The 18,864-nt window shown below is 43.5% G+C and overlaps 1 protein-coding gene across 5 annotated transcripts in view; it reads left to right on the forward strand.

Annotated features, from left to right (window-relative positions):
• LOC144594287 (RNA-binding Raly-like protein) overlaps positions 1-18,864 on the forward strand; it is a 735,788-nt gene that overhangs the window by 289,191 nt on the left and 427,733 nt on the right. For all 5 annotated transcript variants that reach the window (XM_078400591.1, XM_078400592.1, XM_078400588.1 and 2 more), the window contains exon 3: positions 2,396-2,668. In XM_078400591.1, the coding sequence (XP_078256717.1) occupies positions 2,413-2,668 (256 nt within the window). In that variant the 5' untranslated portion in view covers positions 2,396-2,412. The remainder of the gene's footprint in view (positions 1-2,395; positions 2,669-18,864) is intronic.

An 18,864-nucleotide genomic window follows, 5' to 3' on the forward strand; every position in this document is an offset into this window, starting at 1 on the left:
TCTGTCCTCGGGTGTATGTATGATTTCCTTTCTGGAAGGTTTTGCTACATTAATGCACCTGAAATGTTGGCAACATGATGGTATTTAAATGCGGGTTGTTTTTGTGTTCGAAATATGAGGGAAGGAGATGGGCACTTTGTTAATAAATTATTAAAAGTCAACTCTCAGGGGCAAGGAACCACTTAATAAAGCGAAAGTGACCCTCACAAGAAGTTTGAAAGAATAAAGTAATCATAAGGAGGGCTGGTGAGATGTTATCATGTGCAATCTTGAATAGAATACCTGACACCTGTTCACCAGGATTGATAAACCGGGAGCCAGACAGGTTACAGGAGGGTATACATAATGAACAGGATGGACAGGATAAATGGTTACTGATATCTCCTCCTAAAAAGAGAATGCAGAAATAGAAGAACATATTCTCAGATTTGAAATTATGCCATTTGAAAGCAAGTCCAGATGATAAACGTTCATCCAAATGTTATCATCATATCATCATATATATACAGCCGGAAACAGGCCTTTTCGGCCCTCCAAGTCCGTGCCGCCCAGTGATCCCCGTACATTAACACTATCCTACACCCACTAGGGACAATTTTTTTTTACATTTACCCAGACCAATTAACCTACATACCTGTACGTCTTTGGAGTGTGGGAGGAAACCAAAGATCTCGGTGAAAACCCACGCAGGTCACGGGGAGAACGTAAGGGCCAATTGATCCAACCTTTGCATCAGAAGAGATCAAGCAGCATTTTTTAATAGAAATTCTGGTGCTTACGTGGGAGCTGGGTAGATACCAAGAGATATAAGTAATGCAGGAAAAATGCCTAGATCTGTTGAACTGAGATAATGGAGCACGTTCAACAAGCAGAATAGAGGGGCATTGTACTTAAACAACTCCGTCAAAACACTGTCATATTACAAGTAGATAAAGATGACAATATTGTGACATTTGCTTCCAGGGTTAAGTTGTTGACTTCTGCTAATTCAGTGGTATTTGCTCTGGAGTGGGAAACAAGGCTCCACAATATTTCCAAATAACTTCTGTGTTTTCGTGAAATTAAGTCCAATAATCAATTTTTCTTTTCACCTTGCAGCTGACATTGGAATGTAGTGCAGGTGTTTGGAACTAAAAAGAAAGCGTATTCTGCCAAACTGTCTTAAGTGCTACAAATAGAGAGACAGTAGTCCATTTTTGGGGATTCCTCTATTGCTTAATTATTATATTTCATCATTTAGTATCATTATGGTCATGAAATATCCTGTTGACAAAAGACAAAAAAATGCAGATGCTGGAAATAAAACAGAAGATAGAACATAGAACAGCGCAGCAAAGAAACTGTCCCATTGGCCCACGGTGTCAGTGCTGGCCATAATGCTAAATCAAACTAACCCCATCAGCCTGCACATGGTCTATATTTCTCCTGTTAATGTGACTGTCCAACTGAAATCTGAAATATAAACCAAAATGTTCTGGAAATATTCAACAGGTCTGGCAGCACCTGTGGAGAGTGAACCAGAGTTAATGTTTCAGTGTTAGAGCTGATGACAGATTATAAACCTGAAACATGAACTCTGTTTTTCTCTTCATTGATGCTGCCTGGCCTACTGAATGTTTCGAACACTTTGTGTTTTTAATTTCTACTGAAACCATTGCTGATTTTCATCACCCTCACTACTGACACAACTCTAAGCAAATCGAGTCAAACTCCAGAAAATAATGGTGACATGACCAGAAGTGGGGGGGGGGGGGGGGGGGCGTGACACATCCAATTGGCAAAGATTGTCGATGATCATTCTCAAAGATGTAAATGGGGCTGAGACTAGGATGTTTTAACAATAGCCAGCAACTCTCTATTTCAGTTGACCAAATCTCAGCTATCTGGAGTACACTTTGTACAAGTTAGCTGAGTATTTTTTTTGTTTTAGCTATGACCAGCTCAAGAAGGCAACAATTGCTTGTATTGTAGTCACCTTTGTCATTGGTAATTTACATGGGTAAGTGAATTTAATCTTATGGAGAGCTAATGGACTGCTTCCAAACTCCAACAGTTCCTCCAATGGGAGGTTGTCTGCAGGCTGAACTGAATTGATCATTTCTCTATCTGCTCACCCTGACTGGGATTTGTGACAATCTCCATTTGTCATTCCCTTCCTCAGATCACTTTGAGTTCAGGTAGAGGAAGGAAATCAATATTGCTCAGCTAGACAGTCCTGCTCTGATCAATGCCACTGTGAGCAAATGACCAAGTACATGCTTTTACTCATCACTCCATTCCTTGGCTTAATGAGCGCGTGTCCATAATTACAAAAAAAAATTATAATATAACTTTGCTACAGGCTGCACACTTCACTCTCTACTTACATGGTAAACATTCGTTTATACTTTTGCAGGTTCCTTCTAAAGGAAAATGACAAGTAAGTCAATGACCAGTAATGTGACCAATAAAAATGACCCCAAGTCCATCAACTCCAGAGTCTTCGTTGGTAACCTAAATACAGCCATTGTGAAGAAGGCAGATGTGGAGGCCATCTTTGGGAAGTACGGCAAGATAGTGGGGTGCTCAGTGCACAAAGGATACGCGTTTGTGCAGTACGTGTTTGAACGGAATGCCAGAACAGCAGTGGCGGGGGAGCACAACAGGATAGTGGCCGGGCAGCCTTTGGGTAAGTAGCAACACAAAGCTTCGTGGAAGGAGGGGATTACAGGAAACGTAATCACGTGAAAGTTTCCAGTTGTGCATTGGATTACAATCTGTTGAGTGGAATTAATGGTGATTGAATGTGAATTGCAATTGGGTTAGCGTTGGAGTCTTGCTTCTCAATCATCTCATGCTGTTTGGTTATTATCCTATTTTGAACATGCTCACTTTTCCCTTCCATTTGTTAAGTGTGATCGCTGCATCAAAGCTGAGTTTAAAGTATAAACGTATGCTGCTGAAATGAGTGCGCTGAGGCTTCAACATGAGTTGCTACCCCTGTATTCTGGTGATGAGGTGATGGCAGAAACAAATCCTCCTGAACTGAGGAGTTCAAAGATATTTCCTAGAACCACAATATTGAAATCATTCCTTGTTTGCAGCATGTATGTGAAATTGCTTCAGCAAGCCACCTACTTTATGTCCAGATCACCAGCTGATGTTACAGGTGCCTCTTATTTCTTTCCTCTGCTGGTGATCATTCTACATTGTGAGAACATTGTTAGTTAGGACTCAGAATCAGTAGACTACTACAGAGCTTGAAGAGACAATGCTGGTGGTGTTTTTGACCGTGGTTAGCTCGGGTAAAATACACATCCACGGAGTCATTGTTGATCCTTACAAGGAGTAAATAATGGATCTCGGCAGCAGTGTAGGAAGATTGGCAAATGTGTAGCACCAAGCACCCATTCACTGAGGAGCATTTCTTTGTAATTGACATGAGGGTGGATTGAATAAATATCTCTCAGTGTTACTCATGGCATGATGCGGTGATGTATTAAATCTGCATTGACTATACATGTATTGTCATTGAGTGCACAGGATCGCTGCATTAGGCTGCCATTCCAGTGAGCTTATAATTAACTTGAGGGTGGATGGAATAAATATCTCTGTGTGTTACTCATGGCATGATGCGCTGATGTATTATATCTGCATACATTATCATTGAGTGTACAGGATCGCTGCAGCAGTCTACTATGTAGTCAGTGAGCTTATTTGAGAGCATACAGCTTACCAGGTTTGTATATGATCGGGCATTGCACTGTGTATGTTACCAGTCGATGGAAGAAGATAAAGGATCAAGGCCCAATGGATGAGACATCACAGAGAGTGAAGGAGTGGCGATGTGATGTTATTGTTGTTTGTAATGCTAAATGGTACATAGGTAAGACTGAGTATTGCCGGGAAGAGGGAGTGAGTTAAGGTGTTGCCAAAAAAATCACTGGGGAAGAGCTTGTAGCTGTGTTTTTAGTCACAATAATGAATAGAATGCATCACACTTTTCAGACTGATAAAATAAAAATCACAGAGCGTACCAATGCTGGCAATTGGAAATAAAACGAGAAAATGCTTGAAAGCATTCAGTGGGTCAGGCAGCATCTGTGAAAAAGGAAACAGTTAATGTTTCAGGTCAAAGACTATTCATCAGAGCTGCTTTAGATAAAACATTTTTTTCAGCCAAAAATATTAACTGATTTCCTTTCCACTGATTCTGCCTGACCTGCTGAGTGTTTCCAGCATTTTCTGACTTTATTATTATCTATTATCTATAATTATCTTTATTATTTATTTGAGTTCACTGCATATGTCTAACAGCGAGACAAAGCTTTTCCCATTGTCCTTGCTTCAACCACTGGATGACTTTGTTGGTGCCATCCTTGTGCGACATGGAGCATTGTGTAACCTTGTGTTAGTGCCATTCTGTACAACCCAGAAAGTCCTGCAGAAAGAGGTAATGGTTGCCCTGCACCTGTGAAAAAAACACCATGGTGGAAGCTGAATATTACTCCAAAGCAAAACCATGTTTCCTACACCCGAAGGAAAAGCTTTTGCTTGGTGAATTAGTCAATTAAGTTATTTGTTTATTACCGCTTTTCATCTAGTTGGTCCAATAGATGATTTGTAGAGGGATTTCTCTTCTGTCAATGTAATCAGTATTGTTGGGCACTCGTGAAAGTGTCGCAAAATCACAGAAGGCATGGTGTGCCCAACACAGTGCTAGAAGGGAGGTATCCAATTACACGCATTCCCTTGCTCAATACTGGGTCACTTCTTATTCCCTTTCCAAACACCAACTCCCTTGCCGCCCTGCACTCCACCTATTCAGCACTAAATGCATCTGATAACACGGTAAAATGATTCATCCTTTCACCAACTTTGAAAGAACGAACCATTTTGAAAGGCAGTTCACTTTGGAGTTGATGAAACACTTTGCAACATCACTGCAATCTGTCCATTCGTTCAGCCTGAAACCAGTTCCCATGTTTTGCTTGGGCAGCTGTTGCAAGGGAACGGCTTCAAGAATCTGACTAGTAGAACAGAAAAAGGCTCACTCATCCGTTTAGTTGCAAATCAGTTTTATTGGCCAGGGAGGACAAAAACAAAAACAAGAATTGACAAATACTTGTCTCGGTATGTGAGAGGTCTGGTTTACAGTAGCACGCCTCCATCTCTCTCTCTCTCTCTGCCTCCATCCGCGGTGCTGATCACGACTCAGGCCGTCGGTGAACCCCTCTCGTACATGAACACATCAGATTTATTGGCAAGAGAGAGAACAAAAAGAATAGTTATCTTGGTATGCGTGGGGTCCATTTTACAGCAGAACATCTCCCTCTCCCTCTCCCTCTCCCTCTCTCTCTCCCCTCCCCCTCTCTCCCTCTCCCCCTCTCTCTCCCCCTATCTCTCTCCCTCCCCCCTCCCTCTCCTCCCTCTCCCTCTCTCTCTCCCTCTCCCCCTGCCCTCTCTCTCTCTCCCCCCCCGCCCTCTCTCTCTCTCTCTCTCCTCCCCCCTGCCCTCTCTCTCTCTCTCTCTCTCTCTCTCTCTCTCTCTCTCTCTCTCTCTCTCTCTCTCTCTCTTTCTCTTTCTCTCTCTTTCTCTCTCTCTCTCCCCCCCCCCCCCCCTCTCTCGCTCTCCCTCTCTCCCTCTCCCCAGCGCTGATCGCGACTCAGCCCGTCGGTGAACCCCTCTCGTACATGAACTTGAACTAACTTCTGGCTTTCAGGCGCCTACCTTTATACCGGTAAGAAATCAGGTGTTAAATAACTGCCGGTTAGTCCTGGCCAAGAGCGCTGCTCACAAGTTTACACCGCACCCAATGGCAGTGGACTGCATCCGAGCAAGTCCCCTCCCTTTTGGAAACATAAGTGCTGTCAGTTGCAGATTGGCTCAAAGAGCAATACACACAGCAATGCAGACTTGGGGTAAAGGTAAATATACAGAGCGATGTTGGTTTGGCACGTAAAGGTTTAAACAGAGCGTTGTCAACTTTGAGCGTGGAAATTTAAACAAAGTGCTACTGGCCACAGCGCTATGGGTCACAGACTGTTAGGGTAACATTCTCGTATAACAGCAGCTTACATCCCAGGAGTATGAATATTGATTTCCCTAACCTTTCAAGCAACCCTTGCTTTCCCTCTCTCTCCGTCCCCCGTTCCCCCACCCTAGTTCTCTGACTCGTTTCACTGTCCTCCAGATTAATGTTACTGTTTGTATGCTACTGGTCACCTTCCCCTCAGCCAACAATGAACCATTATACATTTCCTTGGTCACCGTCTGCTTTGATCTGTCATTTTTACACCTTACATTCTCTCTGTACCTTTCCATATCTCCAGTTTCCCTTTCCCCTGACTCTCAGTCTCGACCCAAAACGGCACCCATTCCCTCTCTCCAGAGATGCTGCCCTGTCCCTCCCACTGAGTTACTCCAGCTTTTTGTGCCTACCCTGACCTGGGAATTATCAAAGCTAACTGCGACTGTCAGTGACTCTGACTGCCCAGCTCTTCCCAATCCTCAGGAGCACACAACTGCCCAGATGGTTGGAGTGGAAATACTGCAGCAAACATGTGTGAGCACATCCCAAACAAATGAGGGTCAGTTTTCTCTGGGCAGCTAGTTGGTGAGCTCTGTAATCACTGGATCATGTCAAATAAACACAGACTGTTTGCTTCTATACGGGAGGTCCTGTCCAATTCCACCAAGCAGGTGCAATAGCACCTTATGGCAATAGGGGATGGACTCATCAACATCATTACAAGTAGCAACATATGGTGCCTCAACAGAGGTGTATGACAGTCGCTAATGGTCACTCTGACAATTTCCAGCATCTCTCATCTTTTTGATATAGCCATTATTTCACATTTGTATTGAAAATTATTTTACAGTCACAAAATAATTGACTTTTCATTCCATCTTTTGTTAATGTGATTCATTCCTCGTTGCAATTGCCAGCTGCAGCCTCGGTTACACACGTCTGGAGTGCAGTCTGTTCAAACTAAAATATTGGCTTGCATGTACTCAGTGGTTTTCAGAAGTTGAATCACAGCCTCTCAGTTGATGCTGCTTGTTTACTGAAGTGAATGCTCATGTAAAGATGGCACAATATTTTTCAGGTAGTAAACAGATTACAAACTCTATGCATTTCCAGTTTCAACAAGATGTAGAGCACTTTAAGGTCTGTACCAACATGTTACTAATTTGGTTCCCAAGTACATACATTGATGCAACCCATCAAATTAGGCACTGTAGGAGGCCACTTGATCCACTGAGCCTACATTCTACTTAATAAAATCACAGCTGATCTAATTGTGACCTCAGCTCTCCACTTCCTCCTCACCTTGTTAACCTAGCTCTGTCTTCAAAATACCATTGAAAGCATACTGTCAGGTTGCACCACAGCTTGGTGTGGAAATAGCTCTGCCCAAGACCGCAAAAAAAAATTGCACTGGTAGACTCCATCTACACTTCACGTTGCCTCAGGAAAGCGGCTAACATAACCAAATACTTGTCGCATCTCAGTCATTCCTTCTTCTCCCTGCTCTTGTCCAGCAGCAGGTACAGAGGCATGAAACTATGCATCACCCTAGACCAAGGAACAGCTTCTTAACCTCCAATATCAGGCCACTGAGTGGTATTCCTTCTATAAGCTAGGGTGCTGTTGTGCTTCACCTCAATCCCATTCAGGATATTGGACTTTGTCAAAGACATTGACGCACTACAGTGCTGTTAACGATACTCTGCACACTTTATCCTCACCTTTGCTCTTTCTACTTGAGTTTGAACTGATTGAATCTATGTATGATAATGTCTGATCTGCTAGGATAGCATGCAAAACAAAGCTTTTTACTGCATCATGGTGCATGTGACAATTTTATCAATTTAAACCTATATTTAAAGAGTGTGTTTGCACCATCCCGAGAGTTTGCAAGTAGATGTGCCTGAGGTCGAGAGGGAATGATGGTGGACCCAGGTGGGATGGGGCAGGAATAGGAACAGGGAGAGCCGAATAGTGGCGAGGAGGTGGGAGTGGAGCATGGATAGGATGGGAGTCAGAGAGAATTAGGATAAGGAATGAAGGGAATGAGAATGGGCCAAGGAGGAGTAGAGAGGGATGGAAAGGAGGTGTAAATGGGAGAGGAATGGGTGAATGTACACAGGATTTATATTGTGGCGGGCCGTTCCATTCATGGAAGAAGGTTTGTGGGTATATTTATTTGGAAAAAGGAAGGGGAATAGAATTCATAAATCCTGAAGGCAACAGTCATGAACATGAAGTTCTGAAAAATGGCATGGTGTTGTAATAAATGAACACTCTGTTTAATGTAGTTTAGCTTGTTTAGTGTAACGTGCTTAGTATAGTTTCATTGTTCTTCGTGCAGTGTGCTTGATATAGCTTAGTTTTACTGAGTGTAGTCTGTCTGACTCAGATATTCCAGGGATCAGATGCAGTTTTGACTTGACAATTGAGTAATTTCCTATCCTGAAGGTGAGGACATATAGTGTGGGATACACGAGAGGTCTTTGGTTCTGATGAGTTGTTAATGTTCTACCCGTGGCAGACATGGCAACAGCTCAACACAATGTTAGCTAATCATAGAAGAAAATTCAAATGGGTTTACAAAGCAGTTCCTTCACATAGTAGGTTATTGAAATGAAGGTGTTTCTGACTCTATGGTTGTTGCACAAGATCATACAGCATCATTCAGAAGATCTTGGATTGTTCTTCTAAGAGAAAGATTAAAAGGATTTTTTGAGGGCATGGGAGAGTATCTCCCGTGTTGGTAATTGGTGCAGTCGATGAGATAAATGATCTGTTTCAGTTCTGCACCTTTCAACAATTCCGCAGAATGGATGTAAAATAGAAAGTCAATTGTGATGTGCATGTCAGCAACTATGTATTATGGAATCTGACCCCATTTGAAGAAATCAAAGATGAACTGCAGATGACAAAATGTCTGTAGTCTCAAAGTATAATATGTTCTGAAGTCAGATTCCCAACCCAAATTGCCCCTATCAAAATTCATAAAGTAGAACTACGAATGAAATAGCTGATCAGACATACCTTCACTAAATCAAATCTGAAGTATTGTCAGAGGTGCTTAGAGGCTTTACATATCAAAAGGCACCCAAAAATAATCAAATGAACAAAGACTAAAAAAAGGTATGATCTCATTTGTATGGTAGCGCAGCGGTAAACGTGCTGCCTCACAGGTCAGGGTTCTATCCTGACCTCCGGTGCTGTCTGTGTGGAGTTTGCATGTACTCCCTGTGACCACATGTGCTTCTACTTTCCTCCTACATCCCAAAGATGTGCTGGTAGGTTAATTGGCACAGCAATTTACCTCTTTGTGAAGGAAAATATCTGAAGAAGAAGGGTGAAGAAGGAAGAAGTCTGAAGGAAGGGTCTTAACCCGAAACGTCACCCATTCCTTCTCTCCAGAGATGCTGCCTGTCCTGCTGAGTTACTCCAACATTTTGTGATACCTCTTTGTGAAGATCAATAGCAAAGCTATCAAAGGCATTTGGTAGAGCAGGCAAGAGCTTTAGGAAAAAAAAGGTCAGAAGGAATGGGACTGATGAAATTTTCTGCTGAGAGCTGGTATGAATTTGATACTGCATTGCTTCCTTCTGATAAGGTTCGATTTGCACGCTACCATATGCACAAGGTTTAATCCATTATTCTGACAAAGAGAAGTTTAATTCATTTGTACCAATGCAGACTATGAAATTCTCAATCGGTAAAAACCACAGATAAATGCAAATGTTTTCACCTATTTTTTTGGTGTGGGAGTCCATGACTGACATTTAACAGCCTGCCAACCAAGAAGGAGCAGTTCCCTGTGAGGGCAGAGGGAGAAGGTTGAAAGTCTGGCCCCTTTGGTGTGAGAGGGCTGAGCATGAAAGGGCAGCTCTCCGAATTCACTCGGGAGCAACTGATGCAACTGTCACAGAATTAGCAGCCCTCACTCAGTGCTGTTTAAATATGTTAAAACTGCAAACATATTGTAACTGTGGACCTCCTATCCAAAGAAAATGAAAAGTGTGGCACAGTGGCACACCTAGTTAGTTGAGCTGCTGCCTAACAGCTACAGAGAACCAATTCAATCCTGACCTGAGGTGCTGTCTGTGTGGAGTTTGCTGATCTACCTGTTACCTTGTGGGTCTCCCATTGGTGTGCAGATTCCCCCCCACATTCCAAGACGTGCTGGTCGGTAGGTTAATCAGCCACTGTAAATTGCACCTTAGTGTTTAGGTGAGCAGTTACTGGAAATGTGGTGAGAATAAAATGGGATTCATGAAAATGGGTGCTTAATGGTCAACACAGACTCAGAGGGCTGAAAGGCCTGTTTCTATTCTGCATAAATCTCTGACTATGATTTTCCCCAAATTGGGAACACAAAACTATCCATTAGCCAGAATTCCACTTGCTTCAGAGTCCTTGCTTAAGTAAGAGGGTGCCGAGAGGGCAGATGTAGTTTATAAAGTGTTGTAAGCCAACTGATAATCTTTGGGGCGCTATCTTTAGAACATCGTAGAGATAGGCAGAATGTTTTCTCATGTGGTGCTTGTGGTATGATGGGGAAATTGTTTTTAAGTCCAAGTTGTGGGTTTAAATATGTATTTTTGAAACAAACGTATGAGGCCAGTAACTTGTAACTGAAGTACATAGAAAGTCTTCTCTAAGATGGTTGTGGATCTTTGGGATTCTCTACTGTACAGTGTGGTGGTGGTTGGATCATTAGAAATAGGATTTGGTTAAATGGCAGGTTAGATACAGCATGGAATCAGGCCCTTCAGCCCACCGAGTCTGCGCCGACCAGCGATCCTTCCATATTAACTATCCTACACACACTAGGGACAGTTTACATCTATACCAAGCCAATTAATCTACAAACCCGTACATCTGTGGAGATTTTGCCATTAAATCTCCTTGGTCTGATAGGTATATCTGAGAGCACAGCTGTCTTTTTGAATACATTCATACTGGACAATAGATTTTAAAGGAGATTTGATTTCTACCAGCAGAACCTTAGAGATTGACTGTGATTTCGGGCAATTTCAAGGGCCAAATTGGGAGAGTAGCAGAATTTAGGGCTAACTTGTGTCAAGTCAATGGTGTCCAATTTGACTTGTGCTCAACCAAGGCAGCAGGCAGGAAGCTGCAACAGGGTTCCGTGAAGGTGCAGGAAAATAAGCCCATGCTCCAGAATGGTGGTATGCACAAAGTATCTCTCCATCCGACCTCGCAGTGCACTCCTGACTTAACCTGACTCAGAACCCAGAATGACTTGGTTTTAACATATGCCAAACTATTAGACTTTGCCCTGCATTCATACAATCACCACTTTGTGTTCCTGCTTTAACATACTCAATCCAAAATTCATATGATTAGTCTCCAAGTTGCTATGAGCACCTGACACCAAAGCCCCCAAGGTCAATCTTGGAGTTGAATTCCAATAAAGATGACAGAATAGTCACTGTTTTAAGCCCTGATTCTTATTACTGTCAGATGAAATGAGAGGTAGGGGTTTTAACAGGGATCTGAGGGGGCAAGTCTTTTGCATTGAGAATGGATGATATCGGGAACACACTGCTAGAGGAGGTGGTGGATTTAGATACAAATTACTCCGTATCAGGTCAAGCTAAGCCAAGTCGAGTCTATAATCATTTGCACAAGTAGGATGAGGTAGAGAAAGAAATAAAATCTTGCTTATTGAAACATCTTGTTAAATAAACATTAGTATTGACATTTAAATAGGTACGGCATAGAAGGATATGGTCCTAGTGCGGGCAAATGAAATTAGAATATGTGGTATAAAAGGTCGACATAGAAGAGATGACTCTGTGACTTGCTGTCATTAGCCAGAATATGAGAACAAAGAAGTTGCTGTACAGCTTCATAAAATGTTTGCTAGTTCACAGATGGAGGATTGTGTATAGTTCAGATCACCACACTACAGGAAGGACATTTCACTGGAGAGGAGATGCAGAGGAGATTCATTGGGATGCTGCTTGGGATGCAGCATTTCAGTTATCAGAAGATAAAAAGATGATCACCTTGTTGGGAGTGTACTATATGCCCCCAAATAGTCAACAGGAATCAGAAGAACAAATTGAAGGCAGCTGCAAGATTAATAAGGTGGTCAAAGTAGGGAATTCCCAATATAGACTTGGACAGGACTACCAAATGCCAAGGACTTAGATGAGGGGGAACCTGTCAAATGTGTTCAATATGTAGAGGGCCCTCCAAGGGAGAGGGCAAAGCTTGACCTACTTTCATGAAATTGGGAAGGGCAAATGAATGAAGTGTTGGTGAGCAAGCCTTTTGGGACCAGCAACCACAGTGCTATTAACTAAAATAGTTATGAATAAGGACAGGGCTGGTCACCAAGTTAATGTGCCGAATTGGGGTGAGGCCAACCATGATGGGATTGGACAGGAACTCGTAAACGTTGATTGGAGTAGGTTGTTTTCAGACCAAGGAACATCCGGAAAGTGGGATGCTTTTAAACATGAGATGGTAGAGTTCAAAACATGAATGTTTCTGTTCAAGTGAAGGGCAAGGCAGATGGGAGTAAGGAAGTCTGGATGACAGGAGAAACTGAGGCTCTGGTCAGGACAAAGAAGGAGGCATGAGCCATGCATAGGTAGCTAGGATCAAGTCTAACCCTGGACTGTGGAGGAGTTTAGAGGATTGTGGAGCACACTTAAGAAGAAAATCAGGAGGGTATAAAAGGGGCAAGAAATAGGTTGGGCAGATAAGATTACTGAGAAACCAAAGATATAAAATTAGTACATTAAAGGATAGAGGGTAACTAGAAAGAGTATAGGCCCCCTCAGAAACCAAAGAGGTCATTTCTGTGACCAGTAGATGAGCAAGGTCTTCAATAAGTATTTCTCCGTTATTTTTACTGTGGAGGAAGGCATGAAGACTCAGGAACTTGGGACAGGAAATGAAGATGTCTTGAGGACAGTCCGTATTACGATCGAAGAGGTGTTGGATGTCCTAAGGTGCATGAAGGTAGATAAATCTCTCAGGACTGATCAGATATATCTGAAGACACCGTGGGAAGCTAGAGAGGAAATTGTAGGGAGCTCTGACAGTGATATATGAATCATCGCCAGACGTGGGTGAGATGCTGGATGACAGGAGCATGTCTAATGTTGTGCCACGATTCAAGAAGGGCTGCAAGGAAAAGCCTGAGAACTGTAGACCAGTGAGCCTAACATTGGTGGTGGGTGAGTTACTGTAGAGGATTTTTAGGGCATCTGAGGGATAAGATGTATATGTATTTGGATAGGCAGAGGCTGATTATGGATGGGTAACATGGGTTTGTACATGGGAGATCGTGTCTCACAAATTTGATTGCATTTTTCAAAGAAGTTACAAAAAAAGCGAGGAGGACAAGGCTGTAGATGTTGTCTATATGGACTTCACCAAGATTCTGCCTGGTAGGCTGCTCTGGAAGGTTAGGTTGCATGGGATCCAGGGAGAGCTACATGACTGGATAGAGAATTGGCTTCATGGAAGGAAGCAAAGCATGCTGGTGCCTATGACGAAGGGATCGGTGCTGGGCTCATTGCTGTTTGTGGTTTATAGTAATAATTTAGATGAGATGTACAACACAACATTTATACGTTTGCAGATGACACCAAAGTAGGTGGCATCATAGTCAGTGAAGATGGTTATATCATAAACAGTGAAGATGGTGATCAAAAATTACAGCAGAATCTTGATCATCTGGGCAAGTGGGCTGAAGAGTGGCTGATTAAGTTTAATGCAAATATGTATGTGGTGTTACATTTTGTGAAGTTAAACGAGGGCAGGATCTTCATAGTGAATGGTTGGGCCCTGGGGAATGTTGCAGAGCAGAGGGAATTAGGAGTACAGGAATTAGGAGTACAGGTATCCTTGAAAATGGCATCAGAGATAGATTGAGTGACCAAGAAGGCTTTTGGTACGTTGGCCCTCATCAGTCAGGGTATTGAGTTGAGAAGTTGGGACTTTCTATTAGAGTTGTATAAGACATTGGTGAGATCACATTTGAAGGATTGTGTTCAGATTTGGTCACCCTGCTCTAGGGAGAATGGCAGTATGCTGCAAAGGGAGAATAGATTCATGAGATAGGAAGGGGAATCAAGAACCAGAGGACATAGATTTAAGGTGCGAGGGGAAAGACTTAATAGGAACCTGAAGGGCAACTTTTACACTCAAAGGGTGGTTGGTAAAATGAATTGCTGGGGGAGGTAGTTGATGCAGATGCAATAACAACATTTAAAAGATACTTGGATAGCTACATGGGTAGTAGACGTTTAGTGGGATAGAGGCCAAATGCAGGCAAATGAAACTCTCTTAGATGTACCATCTTGGTCGGCTTTGGACGAGTTGGGCTGAAGGGGCAGCTTCTGTACTGTATCTGTCCCTAAGAGATTGGATTAGAGGAGACAGAGGAAGACTTGACCGATGTGTACAATATTACGAGCAGAAGAAAGAGGAGGAAACCATTCCCCAAAGAAATGCTATAAAACTAGATGATACAGGTTCAGGGTAAAGGATAAGAGGCTTGGAGGGGATCTGAGAAAGGATCTTTTTACCCAGCAGGTGGTTGAATCTGAAACACACTGCCAGAGGGGGGGGGGGGGGGGGGGGGGGGGGGTGGAGGCAGGTACTCCCACGACATTTATGAAGTATGTTGTTAAAAAAGATATTGACGCTGAATAATATTGACATAATATTATTCTGATTTTAAAATGAATCAGTGTCCTGTAAAAGCCGTTAGGTCTAATTGAACCTAAAAAGGCAATGTGTAAGCAGACTGCTTATTTGTTCTCTGCCCCTCTCTGCAATGTAAAACACACTTGCTTGTCCACTTTCCCACGCCCTGATGAAGAGGCGTTGCCATGAAAAGTCCACTCTGCCTCTGGTTTTAAACAGCCTGAAATATTTAGTATCTTCAGCCTTTGCTATTTCTCTTTCAGGTTTCCAGTATTTGCAGTTTCTGTTTCACTTCCTAAGCATTTCAGGTGGGAGGGGTTGCAAGTAGGATGAAGTGGGGAATAATTTAAAAACTTAATAGTGAGGATCAAGTCATTAATTTTATGCAAAGTCAAAAGGCAACTATCACCATCACTACTTTTTCCGATTTTTCTGTGGGAGAACTTTTATATGTTCCAAATGACTGCCTTTTATCATGCGTTCCTTAATGATGATGCATCACATAATATTAGATGATTGAAATAAAAGGGAGAGCCGGTGGCCATTAGATGCCTTCGATCACACACGTCAAGATAATGGAGACATTAATATTTCCCTTGGAGGAGAAGAGAATTTTATTTGTAGCTTTTGTTTTATACAGAAGAGATTGGGGAGATTTAAACATGAAGAGAGTAATTAAGGATTAACATTTTTCAATTGTAAAGTCAAGGGTGTAAGGCAATAGGGATTTTCGTTCATAAACATTGTGAGTTCTGTATTCTTGAATACATTTCTGTAAATGGTATGTGTGGGGGGGAACCAGATTCATCGGTAGCTTTCATGATAGAATTGGATGTATACTTGAACAGGAAAATGTTAACCCTCGAGGAATGAGACAAATTGACGAGTTCTTTCAAAAGATACACTACAAACCATGTGGAATGCATGGCTCCCTCTGGACTGTAACATTCGATGTGTTGGTATTGGTTTATTGTTGTCACATGTAATGAGATACAATGGAAACCTTTGCATTGCATGTTATCAAGGGAAAGTCATTCATGTATGATTACGATACGGTACGATAAACTTTATTTATCCCCAGAGGATCATTGGGCTGCCAACAGTCACAACACACAACAAGGTACACGAAAAACATGAAATTAAAAAGTGTAAACAAAAAGAAAAAGACAAGCGACTGTTGGCTGGCTGCCGTGTGCACAGCGCCTTCACTGGAACAAACGAACAAACAAATGAACAAACACAGACTTATCCCCTGGGCAGAGGATTGTAAACTAGAGTGCTCCCTCACACTGGGTCCCCCTTTGTTCCCCCACCGTCCCTCGCGGCGGTCTCCCCACGCCAGGTCCCCCATTGTTCTTTATGGTGGTCCCCCACGCTGGGTCCCCATTGTCTTCCCCTCCCCCCCTCACGCTCATTGACTGTTGATCGCGGGTCGATTGCGAGGCCTCACTGCCGCCGAGGGTCCCGCCGACGTTGAGGCTCCTGTTGCCGCCAAGGCCCCACCACCGCCGGGGCTCCTGTTGCCGTTGCGGCTCACGCTGCTGCTGAGGCACCCGCTGCCCGAGCAGCCCGAGGCTCCCATCGTCGCCTCCGCTGAGGCTCCTTCGGCCCAGGCGGGCCTCACCTCCTGGCTTCTCTGCAGTCCCCTGGGAGGCCTGTGTGGCGAGTCGGGCCTACCGGGGCGCGTTCCAGTCGTCGGTCGTTGTTCTGGTCGGCGGTGGCGCAGTTGTTCAGCAGGTGGATCGGGTTTGAGTGTCCACAAATCTCTGCAATTCCTTCTGGTATTGGGGCAGAGCCATTGTCAAACCAAGCTGTGATGCATCTGGTTAAAATGCATTCCATGATGCCTATGTAGAATTTGAGGTTATGTCGAATTTCCTTGGTCATCTGGGGAGGAAGAGGTGATTGGAACTGGAATATATGTGCCACTTTGGCCTAGAAATACTATGTTGTCTTTATAATGGTGCTAAATTCTGATTACACAACTTGCAGTGAGCCTTTTGGAACTGAGTGCTGCATCAAATGTCACGGCCATTTCCTCCCTGCATCAAATGTCAGGGCCATTCTCCTCCCTAAATCACTCAGATTCACCAATTTCCCCTTTGAAGGGGAAATTGGTGAATCTGGATGATTTAGGGAGGAGAAATGCCGGGTGATTATGATCCTCAATTCGGATGGTCTGGACACAATCCAAGATGGGTTTGGGAGGGGGCAGGGGTTGCGGGAGGTGGGAGGTATGGAGGGGGAATGGGGGGAGATGGATTGTGGGGGGGGGGGGGCAGAGGGGTGGGCAGGGATCAGAGCGTGGGTGTAGACGTGGTAGCACTATCAATTCAGAAATGTCCCGGGACTGACCAATGACTGGCAGTCCCTCACACAATGTTAACCAATGCCTCGTGTTGCATTGTCCATAAAGTAATATCATCCCACATGTGTCCATCAAATAAAAGTCATCATCAATTCATGGATGATTTACAGTGGATGCCATTCCACCCAGGAATGGTTGCAGCCACACGTCAGCAGGTAGGAGGTGGAGGGGTGAACTTTTAGACGGTTATAAAATTATGAGCCACACAGGTAGGATAGACAGTTGGAGTCCATTACCTCTGGTGAATGAGTAAAACTAGAGAGCACAGGTTTAAGATGAAACGGGAGTAATTTCAAAGAAGGGGGTGACTTTTTCCATGTAGAGGGTGGCAGGTATGTGTAATGAGCGACCAGAGGAAATGGTGGAAGCAGATATAAGTACAATGTTTAAAAGGCTTTGCACAGGCATTTGGATAGGAAAGGAGGAGAGTAAAATGGGCCTAATAAGAGCAAATGGGGATTTAGTTTGGTTTAGGGCGACAGCATGGAAACAGGCCATTCGGCCCACTGAGTCCATGCTGACCATTGATCACCCGCTCAGACAATTTCTATGTTATCCCACTTTTTCATCCACTCCCCACACACTAGGGGCGATATTCCGAGGTGAATTAACCTATAAACCCGCACATCTTTGGGACGTGGGAGGAAACCGGAGCACCCTGGGGAAACCCAGGCGCTCACAGGGAGAACATGCAAACTCCACACAGACAGAACCCGAGGTCAGGATCGAACCCGCGTCTGGCACTGTGAGGCAGCAGTTCTAACAGCTATGCCACAGGGCCCTCCTCAAAATCATTAGCATCAATAGGCATCATGGTCTGCATGGACAAGTTGGGTTGAATGGCCGTTTCTATGCTATACTATATGACCGTCCAGGTGTGCCACATTAACCTATTAAGGTACTTAAAGTTCAAAATCCTATAGCCTAACCTGTAATGGCCATTTTGCCAAGCAGTGTTGCAAGTTAATTGTGAAGGGGATGTGAAACTATATTTCAACATTTTGTGGAAATACCTCGACACCTCAATGCTGACTCCCCTGTTAAAGATTCATTTTGGGACATTGGCCGATCAATGCCTGAAAGTGTTCTAGCAGGCATACTAATATCAATGAAGACCCACAACACTCTGGACACACATTCTTCTCACTGCTAACATTGAGAAGGTACATTAAAATGGCATATTAACATTTCCAAACGGCACTTTGCAAGTTAGTCCTTTCAACCTCATGGCAGTTGATTATATTGTTCTCGGAATCAAGCAGGGACTGGCATTTGGGATAATGAGAATGTAAAAGGTCGATGCAAGATGGATTGAGTAAAAGCACATCCATGTAGGCTGTTAATCATCATAATCAATGGCCTGCCCCATACTGATTCTGGTTCAGTTCATTCTTGGCGGAATGTTCGGTCTTTGTGCTTCTTTCTCCATTTCACTTTCTCTGTTAAGTGATTTGGAAGCATCCTTTATATCCATTGTGATCTTTTCCCTTCCAGTCGCTCTCTCAACATCCCATTCTGCATCATCTGATGTGTTTCTTCTTTTTCTGGTAAACTCAAATCAGGAAATAAAAAATAGCAAATGCCGGGAACACTCGGCAGATGAGGCTGCATCGAGAGAGGGTTTGGTGCTGAGGAAGGATCATGGTAGAGGTGTGCAAGAACTTGATAGTTCTTCAACATGATGGCAACAGTTTTTAGCCTCCTGTACCTTTTAGGCCAACATTAGCAGCGACAGGAGTGCGTGGCCAATGTGTTGAGGGGCTTTGTGGAAATCAGCTACTTTCTTGAGGCAACGCTCCCGATA

The sequence above is a fragment of the Rhinoraja longicauda genome, chromosome 6, assembly GCF_053455715.1.
Source record: "Rhinoraja longicauda isolate Sanriku21f chromosome 6, sRhiLon1.1, whole genome shotgun sequence".
In the NCBI taxonomy this organism is placed as follows: Eukaryota; Metazoa; Chordata; class Chondrichthyes; order Rajiformes; family Arhynchobatidae; genus Rhinoraja; species Rhinoraja longicauda.